General features: G+C 33.3%; 1 protein-coding gene across 1 annotated transcript; it reads right to left on the bottom strand.

The window, feature by feature from the left end:
- Positions 1-546: 546 nt before the first annotated feature.
- On the bottom strand, positions 547-18,913 carry LOC114241602 (GRIP and coiled-coil domain containing 185 kDa). Its single transcript, XM_028172460.2, has 14 exons — positions 18,720-18,913; positions 18,159-18,273; positions 15,486-15,929; positions 13,258-15,031; positions 12,938-13,176; positions 11,874-12,064; positions 11,158-11,574; positions 10,957-11,084; positions 10,378-10,543; positions 9,266-9,505; positions 5,049-5,245; positions 3,826-3,979; positions 2,537-2,645; positions 547-1,855 (listed from the first exon to the last, which is right to left on the bottom strand). Exons 1-14 carry the CDS (start codon positions 18,744-18,746, stop codon positions 1,794-1,796), a joined length of 4,263 nt encoding a protein of 1,420 aa, XP_028028261.2. The 5' UTR covers positions 18,747-18,913; the 3' UTR covers positions 547-1,793.
- Between the last annotated feature and the right edge of the window lie 25 nt (positions 18,914-18,938).

Genomic DNA, 18,938 nt, shown 5'->3' with positions numbered 1-18,938 from the left:
CCACCACTCTGTCTATTTCTGCCGTGAAGCAGTACTGCGTTTCGGTTTGAAGGGTGGGGCAGCCGTTGTAACTATACTGACCTTAGAACTCTTATCTCAAGGTGGGTGGCGCATTTACGTTATAGACGTCTATGGGCTCCAGTAACCACTTAACACCAGGTGAGCTGTGAGCTCGTCCACCCATTAAAGAAATAAAAAATAAAAAATTACTCCGAAAGGTCCGTACGGGTGGGTACCATGCTCAACCCCCATTTTAAGGCGAAGTATTCGCACGTTTTGATGCGATGGATAGCCGTTTTACACACAATCAAGACTTCCATCGCATGTATAAGGTGCGGTCGCGGCTGCATTCAGGCTGGGATGTCTATAAGCTTCAATAGCCCCCCATACCAAGTAGGATGTAAGTTTATCCATTCGTGTAATAAAATTACAAAAAAAAAAGTGTACAAATAAAAAAGAGCTGCCAGTGTCTATAGCAACTAAGAAAGTACAAAATTTTCAGGAGCAGTCAGGCGTCTTCCCAAGCAGGGCAATAAAAACAAATCATTTCAAAATTTATTTGAATATAATTCTTTGTATTTAAACAATATAAAAATATACAGGAATAACAATAAACTGCAAAGCTACAAAAGTTTTATATAGACTTGACAAATAAAAGTTATATTAACATAGAAATTGAAACTAAGTAACTAACGGTATTTAAGTCGTCTATTATCAAAAGTCGCAATCTGTGCATTTGGACAAAAAAATGTTATTGACATGTCAATACAGATTGATTTGAATATAATCGTCTCCTTCAGAGAATACGGTTCAAAACCTGCATTAAATAAAGGTTAATACTTAACCTGTTATTTATCTAAGATGTCGTTCAGAAGAGTTTTGTGACTGCCAATGGAATACAAAGTCAATAATTCGTTTTTCTGATTTACCAATAATTGTCCAAAAGTCACATTGCCGGCTTTGATAATAGTCGACTCATTTATCTGAATATGATTTTTAATAAAACATTTGCATAAAAATTTACAATCTGCTAATTTTATTTACATATTCTAAATATTTCACTACACTACAGTACGCTGAATGCGTTACATACATTCGCATTAATTTCAATCAATCAACTGTAACATGTCATGTTATATAAATTATTTTATTAGTGATAATCATAAATTTAAACTATTTTTACGATTTAATGTTGCGTTTAGTTTTCGTGGTCATCGGACAAGTAATCGTCAGACATTAAGCCGTAGTTTTGAATGAAAATACAATAATAAAGAAATATAATTCGTGTTATAATATTTTTATCATACGTTTGGGTGTATCTTAATTCCAACATAATCTTCACTTGAAAATGGAATAAATAAAATTACATTTAGAAAATAATAATAGTACATATCTGACTTCTTTGTTATGTTTCTTTTAAATACCAACCCGGTGATGGCACAGTTACCCTAGTGATCAGGCGAATAATTGTGGAATGTATGGTAATTGAAAATGAAATTAAAATATTGTTTAAACTTAAAAAAAAGAAAATGTAAGCTTCTATTTAAAACACTTCCCTTATATTCCGAATTGAAGTTTATACAACATTACATTTTTTTTCAAAGCAGCCACACTGATTGACCGCTTTTATTTTAAAACTAGAATAATACAAAATTATATTAGTAGATATATTTTATTAAATATTTACTCCTATGTTATTATTAAAACGCTGAATTAAGCTGCTTGACAAGGCGAAACATACGTTTCGATCACAGATGTCACTAGTGCACGAAGTTACCGGTGTATTTACCGATTCACTTCCCTCCAGGCCACGGCAAGTAGCTTCCCCATCCTTTACTCGAGTTTGGATCTAAACCTAGAGAAGATAAACAAAAATATGTACATGTTTACACTATAAAAACCACATAGAAATTTCATTCATTTTTACTATAGATTTTTTTATTGCCTTTGCAGGCAGACTAGCATAATGCCCATTCAATGATGAGTGGTTACCGTCGCCCATGGACTCCAGCATGCCAGGGGCAGAACCAAGCCGCTGCCTACCATAACTTAACTTACATAATAACTTGATTTTATAAATATTTAATTATTTAAAATTAATTATATAAATATGTACCTTTAGTTTGAACGAAACATGTTTGATTTCTTTGTTACCGTAAATGCATTGTCATTGCATGTAGTTTTTTATAGTTTCATTACTGTAATTGGTTACTGAGTATAACCTTGAGACATTAGGTCCAAGTCTAAATTATATATATTGTGCAACGACTGTGCGCCCTTTAAGCCGGAAAACAGCAGGCGTTTTAAGCAGGTGTTTTGTAACAAGGCAGTATGGCATACGACACTTTTGATTCGCTTTAATACTAATAATAATAATACTGATATAGTAGTCAAATTTAATTTTACATTAAGGTAGAATCAAATAGTTTAACAAACTCTCAGCACTTTGTTTTCTCAAATATTCACAGTCAATGAATAGCATTTTAGCATGCAAAGCAGTCAATGAACATCCACTAATATTATAATATATACATACCTTTTGCAATTGCTTGAATTTTTTGAGTTTCGTCTGGCGTCAAGGTCAAAATCTTCTGAAGAACTGGGACAAGTCGAATACGCTCGTCACCGGATGGAAGGGTTAGGAACTGAAAGGAAAAATATTATTTAATTGACCGTTGCAATGTACTACATACTTTTTATATTAAAAGATAAGTCATTTTGTACGATTGTATATAATATTTAGTTTGACTTGCAGTAGAAAGGCAAATAACAGAATTTTCTAATGAATAGTGCAGGTGACGTGAAACAAACTGAAAACAGGTCACCAATTTTGCCGAACTCTATTCTGATACACTGTTGTCTTGTCTAAAATATTATTATTTTAATAAAAAAATACTACAGTTTAAATGGATTCTTTACGCGGGCGACAACTGTAATGGATGCGTACTTCTTCCAAGGTAAGTGGGAAGACACTAATATTAGAAAGATACCTACTTAGGAGTAAAATGTACCACAGATGACTGAAAACATCAGCATTGTATTTTTTTATTGCTTACACGATGGAGCTCACTGCCCACATGGTTACTGGTTACATGGTTACTGGAGCCCATAGACATCAACATAAATGCGACACCCACCTTGAGATATGAGTTCAAATGTCTCAGTATAGTTACAACGACTGCCCCATCCTTCAAACCGAAACGCATTACTGCTTCACGACAAAAATAGGCAGGGCGGTGGTACCTAGAAGAGGTCCTACCACCAGTTTTATTGTTACTTCAAAAGGTCACCATAGCTGCCTTCGCAAATACGCAATCCTCTCATTAGCTGTTGAAATAACTCTGCGTGACTGCAGACTGATTAAAATACAGAAAATATTCAAGAATCGAATTCACACTGGAGCGATTTGATATTGATACACAGAAATCAACCATTCATTTTACGCTTTATATTAATTCTGCGTAATTTTTCAGGCGTTTTTTTTTTTTATAAAATCACTGTTATCATTACAATTTAGAAGTATTAATTTGTAAATAGCAATAATATTAACTTACAACGATAACAACACAACAATGTTCACAGAGGTGAAAGCCTTGTTTACTGTTGGCGTTTGGTTAGATTATTATTTTTAGTTTTCTAACCATATTTTGTACGATAGTTAACACAATATTTAAACGTCGACGCATAGCACCAAAGTCGAGATCATGTAAAGTGAAAACATCGGAATTATCATAAGAGAAAGAAAATGATAAAAGCGAGATTAAGTCGCCGTTTTAATTATGTCAAAGAAATTACTGTATTTTAGATTAGTTAAGTAACCGTTACCTTGAGAGTGACGTTCTTCATGTACTCGGTGTTATGTGCATTTTGCGTGGTCCCTCTCACCCGACGCAACTCTGCCTTAAGGAGTTCGCTGAGCTGAGCCATGCGCGCGCATTCTCGCTCAGACTCCGATAGCAGCACCGTAACGTGCTTCACTCTGCACAAAAATAAGCCTCGGCTATAAAATTAAAATCTTAAGGGATAGCGTAAGCTATCATCGACGCAGACTTATCAAAAACTAGTCAAACTTGGCCCTCTATTCTATTGCTTAGATCGGCGGACGATCTCACAGCCCACCTGGTGTTAGTGGTTACTGGAGCCCACAGACATCTACAACGCAAATGCGCCACCCACCTTGATATAAGTTCTAAGATCTCAGTATAGTTACAACGGCTGCCCTACCCTTCAGACCGAAACGCATTACTGCTTCACGGCAGAAATAGGCAGGGTGGTGGTACCTACCCACGCGGACTCACAAGAGGTCTTACCACCAGTAAAATCTTAAGGGATAGCGTGATCTATCATCGACGCAAACTTATCAAAAACTAGTCAAACTTGGCACTCTATTCTGGCCGATCATTGATTTGACTTTGATCCGATAGCTAACAAACTCGACAGAAACACCCGTTAGGCCAAACAGAACATTACAATGAAATTGGTCTAGCCGTTTCGGAGTCTATATTATAGGACATACATTACACACGTCGACTTTTATATAAATCGATATAATCTACGACGTAGCTTCTATGGGCGCGCTCAAACTAAAATTTAAAGGTTTCAGAGAGTTCTGTCATAAAAAAATATTGTTCATCACTATGTTGAATTAAATCTATAACTTTCATCTATATATATAAAAATGAATTGCTGTTCGTTAGTCTCGCTAAAACTCGAAAACGGCTGAACCGATTTAGCTAATTTTGGTCTTGAATTATTTGTGAAAGTCCAGAGAAGGTTTAAAAGGTAGATAAATATGAAAATGCTCGGAATTAAATAAAAATAACAATTTTGTTTTTTCATTGGTGTGTCCCCCGTCGGACGGATTCCTTTTGTTTGTTTTAAGTATATTTTATACAAAAGTTTAGGTCTTTTATTTATTGATTGAGGCACTACGAAGTCTGCCGGGTCAGCTAGTTTAATAATATATTATAACACGCAGAAGACATGCAAGTATTTTTTAATTTTCACACTCAAGTTTAGTGCAGACTGTGACATAGTTTGGCTGTTACCTTTGTTGTTGAGCTTGTAAACGCCTTTTTAGATCAGCCACCTCTTGTTCTGGGGTGAAGCCTAATGAAGACGTGTCGAGCGCTTCATCATCGGGCACTCCTTCCTCAAGCAGTCGCTCCAGAGGGACCGGGGAGCGGCCACTTCCCCCGCCCGTGAACGGTTTAGATGGTGGCGGAGACGGCGCTGACTCTGAACCCTAACAAGGAAATTACATATCAATGCGTGAACTTTACAATAGACTAATTTAAAGTTGAAATACCTGAAAAATAAATATATTTTAACGAATCTAGCTGTAGGATTGAAATGATTTTAATAGACCTAGAAATATATATTTTTTGCGCATCGAATATGGTTATTGCCTATCATTTATGTATAAAGCAATTATTGTCGTTTAGTCAAGTTTGCCTTTCAAGCGTCGATATGTATTTATTAGTCAATGTGTTTTTATTTTCATTGCTTAGATGTGTGAACGAGCTCACAGCCCACCTGACGTCAAATGGTTAGTGGAGCCCATAGACATCTACAGCGTAAATGCGCCACCCACCTTGAGATATAAGTTCTAAGGTCTCAATATAGTTAAAACGGCTGCCCTAACCTTCAAATCGAAACGCATTACTGCTTCACGGCAGAAATAGGCAGGGCGGTGGTACCTATTGTAACCCGTGCGAACTCACAAGAGGTCCTAACACCAGTAAAAAAATACCACCAGTGTATTGCATCTGTACATTAAACTTTTTTTTCTTAGTTTGAGTCAAAATATGTATGTTAATTTGAAAATCAATCTTGACTAGCTATTAGTTGTTTAAGGCAGAATTAGATTTTATTTTTCTCTCATTCTTCTTCCGATTCACAGACTCCATGTTTTATTATTGTAATAATAATACACGAAGTCTTTAAATTGTCGTCATTTCGTCAAATATAACGCCATTAACAATACCCTCGTGGGTGTATGCGTGCCTAAAGGGCCAGGGCGGCTGACTGCGAAGAGCAGTGGAAACCGCACCAACCCGCGTTCTGTTGTTTTGACTATGACCCGGACGTTAAAATAAATAAAAACAACTGTCTAACACATTCTCTGGTATGTTGTGAAGCAATTCTCTTTCTACGAAGCCGAATTAGAATAGTCTTATCGTATTCTTCAAAGAGCAATAATAATCATAGAATACGATAGGAAAATACTAAAGGCAGGTACCGCACCTGCGCTAGTCACAATATGCTCTACCACCAATAGTCAAGATTAAGAATTAGGAGAAGATTAAAAGATTAAATTGAAGATAGTACAGTTCTAAAAACAAACGAAGTTTTATCCTGCATTAATCGGGCATAATTTCATTAAAAAAAGTAATACTGTATAAAAAAATTGAGCGAGATTAAGACATACTCCAGTGCTACGCGCTAATACCTAGTCAGGTCATAAGTATTGTCACACAGTAAAAACATTTCTTTTAGAATGTTGGCCACAAAAAAGTTTATTGAATTCGAATTTCGAATTGTTCATGAAAATAAAAATAGTATACATTTAGAATTTTACTCATTTTGAATATGGAGTGGACGCTTAAAGAAGACCGTGTTGCAGTTATTGCGTTGCATCGTTGCGGTTACGCGCCAATTCAAATTTTTAACATACTGAAAAATTTGAATATAACCAAAAGATTCGTTTATCGTACTATCAAACGATACAATGAAGACTCTAGTATAGATGACAGGTCAGGAGTGGTCGCCCTCGGTCTGTTAGGATTCCAGCAGTGATAAAAGCTGTGAAGGCGCGAATTCAAAGAAATCCCAAACGTAAGCAGAAACTGTTGGCCCTTCAGATGGGGTTAAGCAGAACCACGGTGAAAAGGGTGTTAAATGAAGACTTAGGGCTTCGGGCATATCGAAGAAAAACAGGAAATCGTTTGAATGCTCGTCTAATGGACCTGAGACTGAAGAGATGCCGCGCTTTGTTGAAGCGGTACGCGGGAAAAAATATCGGGAAATTCTTTTTTCGGATGAAAAAATTTTTACCGTAGAAGAGAGCTACAACAAAAAAAATGATAAGGTGTACGCACACAGTAGTGAAGAAGCAAGCAACCGTATTCCGCGTGTCCAACGAGGTCATTTTCCATCCTCGCTCATGGTATGGTTGGGAGTTTCTTATTGGGGCTTAACAGAGGTACATTTTTGCGAGAAAGGTGTAAAAACGAATGCAGTTGTGTATCAAAATACAGTCCTGACGAACCTTGTGGTACCTGTTTCTCATACCATGTTCAATAACAGGCACTGGGTATTCCAACAAGATTTGGCGCCAGTTCATAGAGCGAAGAGCACACAAGACTGGCTGGCGGCGCGTGAAATCGACTTCATCCGGCACGAAGACCTCCTCCAGTCCAGATTTGAATCCGTTAGATTACAAGATATGGCAACACTTGGAGGAAAAGGCGTGCTCAGACTTTTTGGCGGGAACGCGAGGAGTGAAGTTGTGTGATTTGTTTTATTTTGTCTATTTAGTGTTTCTTCAGGTTTAAATGTGTAATAATGGTGGTTTATTAACTGTTTAATATCTGTGAAAGTGCACAAATGTGGGAAAATGAAACAAAGCTGCTGGACGTAACTTCTCGGGTTCCTCCAAAAAGTCCACTGAAATAATCTCAGTAAATGACCACCATATTACGGCGATTATATTTCATCCCATATCATCTCATTTCATTAAATTTCATCCCAGTTGATTAATGTCTCAAATTAATCATCTTCATTTCATTTCATAATATGGAGTTATCATTTTTCATAAAATTAAGAAAATAAAGTAAAATAAGACATGACTTAAAGGTCTTAGTTACCAGGTCATAAAATCTCTTAAAAAAAAAAAAAGGCGTGCTCAAAGCCTCATCCCAATTTGGAGTCACTCAAGACATCCTTGATTAAGGCAGCCGCCGATATTGACATGGACCTCGTTCGTGCTGCGATAGACGACTGGCCGCGCAGATTGAAGGCCTATATTCAAAATCACGGAGGTCATTTTGAATAAACTTTAGTGTCATAAGAATCTATGTTTTGTTAAGTTCATTTTGGTATATGAATGGTTACATAATGAATAAACTTGTTTCAATTATTTTACATTAAACATGTGACAGAATTTATGACCTGACTATGTATAAACAAATATAATGTACTTATTATTTATTAATATTTTCAATGCTCATAATTGTTACGGTTTTCAATCGGAAAAGTTTATTCTTCATACACTTCAAACACCACGCTTGAAAATTTCGTCGCATTGGGCCTGTATCGGTCCCTAGAATAAATACAACACTGACCATAGCAAAGTATTAATTGCCCTTACCATTGTATAAATTAAATCCACAAAGTAATGCATGAATTTAATTTCAACTCTCAATTTCACTATGTTGACGTTGCCTTGTCACAGTTAAAAAATACAACTAGACTTAATGCGTTTTTAAAACAATCGATCTAAATTATCTAATCTAAATCTTTATTACATTTTTCAATTATTCGGACAATGGAGAATATCTTTGCTTTTAAGACCTTGTTTACGAACATTAAAAGTGTTTTAAATACTTCTAACGCAGACAATTGAAGTACCTGATTATTAAACAAGTCGTCGTATCGTAACCGTATCGATGGGACTGGGTCGGTGTTCAAATCTACTAATAAACTACTAGGATTCGTCAATACAATTTCTACTATAATGAAGAGCGAGGGTAATGTTTTTCGGGCGTATGTTGTAATTCTATGACACGTTCTACAATCTAAAACCTTTGATGGTATTCAACATAAGAGGTGTCATGGGACTGATATAGAGTATTACGTATTTCAATATATGTGCGAAAAATAATAGATAATATTTTTGTATTCTATAATTTAGAAGATTGAAGTATTTCCTTTTATTTTCAATCAAATTAGTAAATTTAAACCAAATTAAAAATTCGACTGTTTGACTAAGAAACGTCACAAACTGTCCGTAAAAGGTTTTGCAAGCGGTACAAGCATTAAAAGGTTTTTATGTGCAATTGAAACTTTTCTTTTTAAATACCACCTTATCCAGGCTTGCAGTACCCTTACTTTTTAGTTAGTATTTTTAAAGTAGTCACATAAACATATAAAATAATGACTAGATTTAAACTATCAAAACCTCTACGCTACTTTGTTGATGAAAATTCGTATCATAATATTAAATTAAAAGTATTTCCATTTTTGTTTTTCAACTGTATCATACCTCTCCTTCTTCTCTAGGTATCATGGACACATTAATCTCCAGGTCTGTTTCGCTGCCATCATCTTTATGAATAACTGGCAGCATATATTGACTGGATGATTCAATAGAAGCACTGGGCCTGTTAATTTTCGTGTTCTCCTGGGCCAAAACCAACTGTTTCTTGAGATTTTCCGTCTCATTTCTAAGCTTTGCCTCCAATTCACTTATTTGTGACTTATAACATTGGGTTAGAGTTGAAACCTGAAAATGAATTAACAGCAATTTGCAGATTTTGCACTTTTTTAAATGGTGTTTTGACAATTCATGCTTGGAACACCATTGTTTGGTTCAATTATATGATCAGTGTTCTATTTATAAATATGTAATATGAATTTGCTTGAGAAAATCGTATGTTTTTTTTAAATATAAAAGTACTCTGTTCTCCGCTGTATCTCGGATGCCTTGGCCACATGATGACCATATATCGGCAAACGTCTTCGAGTTTAGCCTATTTGAGATGTCCGATGTATGTTGAATAATCGGAAATAGCACAAAATTCTATTTCAACATTATTGTTTTTATATAAACCTGTGGGTGTGTGTTAATAATGAAATTATTGGTAAACCTGTTGAACAAGTACATCAAAATAAAAATCATTGATTATATAATACTAGTGGTGGTCCGGTGGCCGAAATTCGACCATAATTAATTTAAATCTATGTTTGATTAATTACGTTTCTATTGTCAAAATCTATGCTTCCATAATCACAGATTTCGCGATGGTTACAATATAGAAAAATAAATATTAAAGACAAACAATATTAATCTATTCTCAATTAGACCACAGACTTTAACAATAAACAAAAAAGGTATAATAATTTAAATAATGTTTGTCAATTACATGGTGGTGCGTTTAATGTTTTTTTTTATTGATTCAATGTATTTTTCATGCGTAATTTAAAAAAATATTAGCATTCTGCTCTCCTTCTTTAGATAAACTGTAAGTATGGGCAATTTCATACTCCTCCGTCCGCACGATTTTCGTAAAAAGGGGTACAAAGTTTTTGCTTCACTTACTATTAATATATAGATGACAGACTCGATTGCTATCTCCTTCTATTTGATGTACCGACCTGTAGTTTATGTTGCGTTCTTTCAGAATCTAGTTGGTGACCTAGCCGCGTGAGGTCGCCCTGCAGTCTCGCGGTGCGTTGCTGCGCTCGGCTCGCTTCGTTAGATGCTTCAGCGGCACGTCTCCGCGCGCTCTCCGCCTCACTTGTTTGTAATTCACACTCCTCCCTATGTGTTTTTTTTTATTGCTTAGATGGGTGGACGAGCTCACAGCCCACCTGGTTTTAAGTGGTTACTGAAGCCCATAGACATCTACAACGTAAATGCCGCCACCCACCTTGAGATATGAGTTCTAAGGTCTCAGTATAATATAGTTACAACGGCTGCCCCACCCTTCAAACCGAAACGCATTACTGCTTCACGGCAGAAATAGGAGGGGTGGTAGTACCTACCCATGCGGACTCACAAGAGGTCTTACCAGTAATAAAATTTTAAGTAAATAAGATTATTCAGGTTTCCTACTGACTCTTGTCAAATTATGTAAATCAGTAATAGACGAAAAACAAAAAGTTGATTGATGACTATAGGTAAATATAATCTATAATTATTATCGTAAGATCCAGTAAAATGAGTACACTCACTGTGCACTTTTTAGTTTAGCTGTAAGAGTCTCGATCTGCGCTCTTAGCGCTGCTGTTTCTTCCTTCAGTTGTTCTTCTTGACTGTGGTCCACGGTCTGATTCTGTCGTAATACCGCTTGAGCCCGCACCTAGACAAATCAAAGTTTGTTAGGCTTTGGTTTCCGATGTTGTTATTGTATATTACAATATATATTTTATTACCTTATAGCTTGTATATTCAGTTTTCAAATCAGCCAATTCAATATTTAAAATTCTTAAATTTTCGTTTAACTCTGCACATTTGAATTCCAACTTTTTCACCTTATTACTTAATTCCACTTTTTCTTCTCCTAGAGCAATTATAATCTTTTCTTTTTCACTTAGAATTAAAGTCGTTTCAAGATCGCATTCTTCATTTTTATGCTTTTCATCTTCAAGATTTTGTTCTAGCTTTATTATGATGTCGTTCTTTATCTGAATCACATCATCTTTCTGTTTGAGACCTTCAATGGCTTGCTGAAGTTCCTCTTTCAGGAGCCTGTTTTGGGTTTCTTCTGTATTTATTTGATCCTCTAGTAGTTTGATTTGTGTTTTCATCGCAGTTATAGTTCCCTCGTGGGTATCTATTGTCGATTCCATCTATATAAATAAAACAAACATGCACATACTTATAGAAAAACCACACATCCTTAAAATTGTAAAAATGTAATGTAAAATTGTAAGAGATTTGTTAAAATTGTTTCGTATTATACTCGTATATGTCCAGAGCTTATCGAAACTATATGTTTAATTAAAAGTTATCCAAAATAACTTTTCAAAATAGGTTAATTAACCCAGTAAATGATGTCACATATATGTTATTATGCTGAAGATTTACCGACGATACTTACATGTAGGGCAACATGGCAAATACAAACGTCACAACAACGTTAACTTACCTGAATCATCTTTTTCCTATTTTCCTCCATCTTCGACGTAAGTTCTTTCATTGACCTTTCGTAGTCTTCCATTTCAAGACTTAGGACATTTTTCTTCTTTACATCTCGTTTAGCCTTTTCTAAATTCTCTTTGGTCACCTTATGAGCTTCAATTTCCGAAGCCAACTGTTGACTTATAGCGTGTAGTTCAGCTGTCAATAATTACCATGAAATTGACTTTAAATTAAACATATTTCTATGATTTTATTTGTTTAGATTGATCCAACTAATATTGTTTGTTGGCAAAATACAAGGAAAAACCAAAAAAAAACAGTATTTATTTTTATATTACTCTTTTATACAACATATAATATTTTACTATCAGATACGCAGTATGCTGGTCTGCCTATAGTGGCAATAAAAAAGCCTAATTAAATTTTAGCCGCACGGGTGAGTATGACCTGCTGCCTATGTCTATCAGATCAGACGTATAAAAATACTATTATTGCATTCACATAATATTTTAAAATGAGCTTCACCCATTCGGCTGGCGATGTCTATCGATTCTATCCTAAAGCTAGTTTCCCATCTCATACAATAAATAACGAACTTCGGTTGAAAGTTGATATAAAGTTCTTTAGTCTAAATCATTTTCAAATAACTGTTTTTAGGAAGGGAATATGTCACTAGCTATTGATTTAAGTAAAAATAATAATAATATTACGAGTATGACATTACCACACTTGTTTTTGAGTTTGCATGTGCCAATCTTAAATATCTTTCGGTTATTTCGATACACAACATCAATTGTATGGCTGTTTGAAGAATACGCCTAAGCTACCTACCATCTATGTTTATTTTATACCTTTTTTTTCTTAAAAGAGAGGCGGAATGACGACGTAACCAAAATTAAAAGTGTATTTTTTTGGAATTTCACTAAAACGTTTAAATTAATAGTATTGATACAAAACCTGGCAAAAAATATGAAACTTTCAAGTTATTTCTAATTGTGTATCCAAATTAAATAATAAACTAACAAATTAGTTCCTATGTAATGATTCGCGAAATTTCTCACGATTTTTTACCTTTTATCTTCTCCATTTCAGCATTGTTCTTCTCAGCTACATCAATAGCGGAAGTTAATGACTCTACTTTTTCCTGCAACATAGGTACTTCTAATTTTCCATTTTTATGGATTTCCGCTGAATTTTCGTTTATTAATTTTTCAAGTCTGACTTTATCTTCTTCTGTTTTTTGTAGTTGAGTTACAGTTTCAGTCAGTTTCTTCTTAAGTTTTAATGCAAATAGCCTAAGTTTCGTATACCTGTAAATGATATCAATGTTATAATATTCGTCCTGTACTCACTTGTCACTACATATAAAGTGAATATTAAAATATTCTCACTTTTCCTCAAAAGTTTCATCTAAATCTCTCATTCTCGCAGTTTCATCTGCTTTAGACATGGTAGAAGTGGACATGTTATCTTCATTTGGAACCTCTGATGAATTTAGTGACTGTTGTTTGAGTTTCTCAATTTCATCTTTTAAAGATATTATTATAATATCTTTTTCTTCCAACATTTTAATAGCACTATCTCTTTCAGCAGTTAATGTATCGGTAAATTCATTGGTTTTCGTAGAAGATTTTTCAGCTGTTTTTATTTGGTTTTCTAATTTTTCAATTTTTTTAGTTAGTTCAGTGTTGTTGTTAGTTGAAATTTCTCTTTCTTTTTCCAAACTCTCGATCAACCTTTCCATTTCAATAATGGCTTTTTGCAATTTTGATATAGATTCACCGCGTTCTTTTAAAACTTGATTTATTTCTTTCATTTCATTCAATAATTCAGTATTTTCAGTTTTATAGCTTTGCAACTTTGATTTAGCTTCTTCATATTCACCAAACAGAGAATCATATTCTTTGATTTTAATTCGAGATTCTTTTAGTTCCACTAAAAGCGCTGAATTCTCTTGTTTATATAAAGACAATTTTGTTTCTAATTTTACAATATCGGCCTGTAATGATACATTCAAATCAGAAAGATTTTCAGTATCGTCGCTTGGTTGCTCTAGTGACAGTTTTAAAGTATCTACTTCTTCTTTCAGTAGGCTGTTTAAATCTTGCAAGTCATCAAACTCTCTTTTCAATCTACTATATTGTTCCTGCACTGTCATCAAATCGCACTTTAATAAATTTACTTGACTTTCTTTTTCAGCTGCAAAGTTTTTCTCGAGTTGCAGTTTTTGCTGTGATAAAGTATCTAACTTCGAATTGATAGTCTTATTTTCAAAAGACATTTTGGCTACTTGGTCACTTAAAACTTTATTTTTGTGTTCCAATTCTATAATACTATCTTTAGCATTTAGTTTTTCTTTAACTAAAATATCCTTTTCGCTTTCTAAAGCCTTGAGTTGGAGTAATAAGTTTTCATGGTCTTGATTGGTTTGCATTGTGCTTTGAATTGATTGAGACAAATCGTATTTTGCATTTTCAAAACTTTCTTCAAGTTCGATATTTCTGCATTTTATTTCACTTAACTGTTGTTTAATTTCGTCTAATTCCTTTGTTAATAATTTTTCGGCATTTATATGTGCCGGAAGTTCCGTATTAATAAGGTGCTCATAATTACCCTGCACTTCTGACAAATCTTTCACTAATTTACGATTTTGATGCGATATTTTCTCAAAGTCTTGTTTTAGTGTCATATTTTCAATTTTTAAAGTCTCATTTAGTGAGTTAGTTTTACTCAATTGTGATTCATCAATATCACCTTTGCCTAACACATCAAGTTGCGATTCCACTTGCTGTAATTTATCTCTTAAAATAGTATTTTCTGACTTAAGGTGATTAATTTGAATGTCCAATTCTTTTGATGCTTTTATTATATCTTCTTGCCACTTAGGGATGTTTTCAGAATATTCTTTCACTGTTTTGGCCAAAATAAATCTTGAATTTTTAAGTTGATTTATACAAACTGCACATTTAAGAATCTTTTCTTTGTAACTCTTTAATTTAATATTCAATTTTTCTTTTTTAGCTTTCTCATTTTCATATAGTTCAGTGAATTCTTGTACCTTATTTTCATAATCGACAATCTTTGTTTGTTTTTCTGATTCAAGTTTTTTTTCTAAACTTATAATTTTCAATTGAAGCTCTTCTATTTGTTTGCAATTTTCTGAATCTAAAAGTTATTTTTAATCATCACAAAATTATAATACGCCCTGAGTTAATGTTTATTACCCTGAATTACTGTTATTATTGTAAGTGTTAAAATTATAATACCCCTGAAATAGGTAGTGTGCACGTCCGACAGTAACCACTTAACATCAGATGGACCAAAGCAATTGTAATTTTTTTTAACATGTTAACCTCAGTCTTGTATCTTTTTTATTAATGACATTGGGTGCCAAAAAAGCACCTTTGATGGACAGTGATAGTAATCACTAGCCATATACTTTTGCCTTATATACTACTGTCAATATACTTTTATTGCCCTTGTAGGCATACGGCCCACTTGAAGGTGAGATTACCGTCGCCCATGAACGTCAGCAATGCCAGGGGTAGAGCCAAGCCGCAAACATTAGTATGCCCTTTGGATAACTTTTTTTGCCATGATGAACAAAAATTTTCTTTACCTTTCTGTACATTTTCTTCTAAAATCTTTAATTGTTCCTGCTGCTGAAGACCTATATTGTTCACCTCCACAGTTTTAGCTTCAATTTCAGAGAGTTGATTAATCAGCTGTTCATTTTCTTCTAAAAGTCTAGTATTCTGTCTTCTCAATGAAATTATTTCACAATCCAGATCTGATAATTTTTGAGATATCATGCATATTTTATTGTCCTTCACAATCAAATCAGCTTTGTACTGCTTTATTTCTTCATTATATTGATTGACTTTTTTATTTAGTTCTTTTACTTTTGTATGAGCTGAATCAACTTCAGTTATGAAGTTTAGTTTTTGTTCTGTCAAAGAATCAACAAGCTCTTGAAGAGTTTTTAAATTTTCTTTGTTATTTTTTTCACTATTTTCCAATTTCTCAACTTTATTTTTGTTAGTTTCTAATTCAGCTTGTAATTCTATAAAATTTTCAATATTACATTTTAATAATCACAATAATTTATACAATAATAATTATGTTGCTGATAAGGAAGTGGCTGATGAATGGACATCACCCAAGGCTTGCTTAAAAAAATATGGTCACCACAACACCGCTAGGCCACCAGTGCATTATATTTTTTTAAACATTTGTCTATTTTAGAATGCTACCGACAGGTTGTAACTGCCACATTCCACCAACATTCCCTACAGTCTGTAATGTAACTTATGGAATCATCTTACCTGGTAGACTCTCTTGTAAAAAAACTAAGATGAGATTAGCATCTGATTTAAAAACCTGCATTAGCTTCTATGTAGAAACTTAATATTATAGATATTACCCATTAGTTCCCAATATCCAGTCATTCCAAGGCCAAGCTTAAAACATTACTGAGTATGCATTGGTTCATCATAAATGATAAAAGATTTTATGTAAAATGACAGAACCATCTCAAAGTCAATATCGAAGTATAGTAATATGTGTAAACGTGTATGGTAAAATTATGTATTTAGTTGTGTATTAGGTATAATTATTAAATTCATATATTTAACATTAATTTCTTACAATTTTCAATGTATTTATTTAAATTTATGTATTTCTGTATTTATAAGTTTGTAGTAGTAGTAGTAGTAGTAGTAGTAGTGTTATTGGTAGAACTCGTAGAAGTAGTAGTGGCAGTAATCATTACTTAGTTAATGTATAATATGTTATGTATGTATATGCTTATTTAACCCATTAACACTGTGCGTGTTAGTATGATCACTGCTAAAATATACATATGTTTATTACTGTAAATTGAGTTGTTTATATTTTGTTGTTTATTCTTTTAACACCTTGTTTTGTATTAATAGGAATACCAACAATATAATTCGGAACGACTTAGCTTGTTAATATTTTATAAATGGAACCAGGTACAATGATTTTTCTGATTTAGAACTGGAGACAGAATTGAATGACAAGTAAAAATAAATTTATTCAACATTACTCATTATTTTCATTTTAGTTCACTATCAAAAAGACTTTATGATTTAATGATTTTAGTTCTATTTTATGTAGTTGTTGTTGTGATTTTTATACATACTGTTTGTTCAATGTGTTCATATGAACACCCTAAGCGCTCAGAGTAAATATATACATTTCTCATTGAACAAGCATTGAGTTCATTTATTTTTAGGGATAAGATGTGATAGACTTCTTAGATAATGCCAAAAGAGCTTGCTAAAGCAATTTGTATAGAAGCGCTAGAATGTGCTCAATTTTTTAATGAAGATTTCAGAAAAGATCACTGTGATCAGACAACATTAGTGAATGTCAACTTTTATTGCGTTTTAAGATATATCAGGAGAGAAATCTGAATAGCATAATTTTCCAGAAGATTAACAAGAACAAACTGTATTTTGATAATTTATTTACTAGTGTCTCAATGCTTATACATTTATGTGAGCCTGCTTATAATGGCACTGGTATGTTCAGAGAAAGCAGAGTACTATTAAAAGATCACTTGACTCAGGCAAAAAAAAGAAGAAAGAGGTATTTCAAACAGCAACCTTGTTCAAAGGAAAGTATTCTTACTATAGCATAATGGCTGGATAATGCTATAGTAATGAGAAAGCACATCTTGCTACAATAGATAACATAAAATTATAAGCATACCTCAACTTTATTATTTTTACTTTAATTACATTCAGAGGAACATCTATTTCAAAGTTTAATAATTAAAAAAAGCAGCATTGATGGGTTAATAAGCATGGTATGTTGTACAATCAAACAAACATGTTGTATAGAATTACAGAGAACAGCTGTCAAGGCTTTAATAAACAAGGATTCCACGTGACCATGACTACTCTGCCAAGAGTAAGTCTATGACAATGATTGTATAGAATCTAATTTTTCTTTAATTTATCAACTTTAATTAACTGGAGAGAATACCTTAGGCATTAAGTCCACCAATGCACATTAATATGCATGAAGTGTAATAAATAAATAATGCACACAAAAAACATCTGAACATCTATATTTGATAGTAGTCAAAGAACACCTTTCTGCATAAAGAAATTGTATCAGTAACCATTTAAACAAACTTAATTCCAATCAGAGCCTCAATGTACACAATTATGGAAAAAACTTTAAAAGTGCATTAATTGGATTTAGTTATTACTGCATTTAACATACTTTTTATTATTTAACATATTTATCTAGCAGTACTCACCTGATTTAGCTTGCTTAGCTTTCTGAGCTATTACAAGTAAACCCTTGCATTTATGGATCAAATCTTCTCTGCTTAATTCATCGAAAGGACTCTTTTTTGGTGGTCCATCTTGACTCTTGAATTAAAATAATAAAGGCTTTTAGGTAAATAGTCTAGGTATTTAACATTCATGTTGATTACAGAATATATTCCTGAAAAGCACTAAGTAAAGGAAATTCACTGCTCTGAAAACACATCTGTCTCAAGGAGGCTAAGAATATTCAATGACAGGTACCCAAAGAAAGTAATCGTTTCTGAAGGATTTGGGTTATAAAGGCCCACCACTCTTTTATAATTAAAAACATGACAACTATAAGGATGTTGTAATGCGATTGAAACATTATACGTTTAAATCACATGATTACAATTAAATTATTTAATTGAAACTTATATTACAAAATACAATTAAGGAACAAGGATAACATTTTATTCTGTATCATAAATTAATCAATTGTTACGCTCTTTTTTTCTTCTAAATTGCAAAATTCTGCATTAAGCTGTTTTAAAAATGTTTTTTCTAACCGGATGGTTTTGAATCGCTTCCATCATGAAATTGATTTTCTTGTTAGGAGCAAAACCTATTTGTTCATCTCAATCGGGAGTTTATATTTGAAAATATTAAATAGGTAGGTACTCCATTCAACAATATTATTTGACTACACGTATTATTATTTACTCCTTATGGCCCTCATAAGGGTATAATCTATGTTTACTCCGAAGAATTAATTGACAACCAACAGT

This window comes from Bombyx mandarina, chromosome 15, assembly GCF_030267445.1.
Source record: "Bombyx mandarina strain Sakado chromosome 15, ASM3026744v2".
Lineage (NCBI taxonomy): Eukaryota > Metazoa > Arthropoda > Insecta > Lepidoptera > Bombycidae > Bombyx > Bombyx mandarina.
This window is presented reverse-complemented; position numbering and strand designations above follow the sequence as displayed.

What these genes read in the sequence shown, in the direction of transcription:
- LOC114241602 (XM_028172460.2), bottom strand. Translation starts at nt 18,746, where the DNA reads ATGATGGAAGCGATTCAAAACCATCCG. An exon ending in AGCTAAGCAAGCTAAATCAG is followed by an intron (nt 15,930 to 18,158) that starts GTGAGTACTGCT and finishes AAAATTTTATAG; the next exon opens with AATTACAAGCTGAATTAGAA. An exon ending in AGAAGAAAATGTACAGAAAG is followed by an intron (nt 15,032 to 15,485) that starts GTAAAGAAAATT and finishes AATAACTTTTAG; the next exon opens with ATTCAGAAAATTGCAAACAA.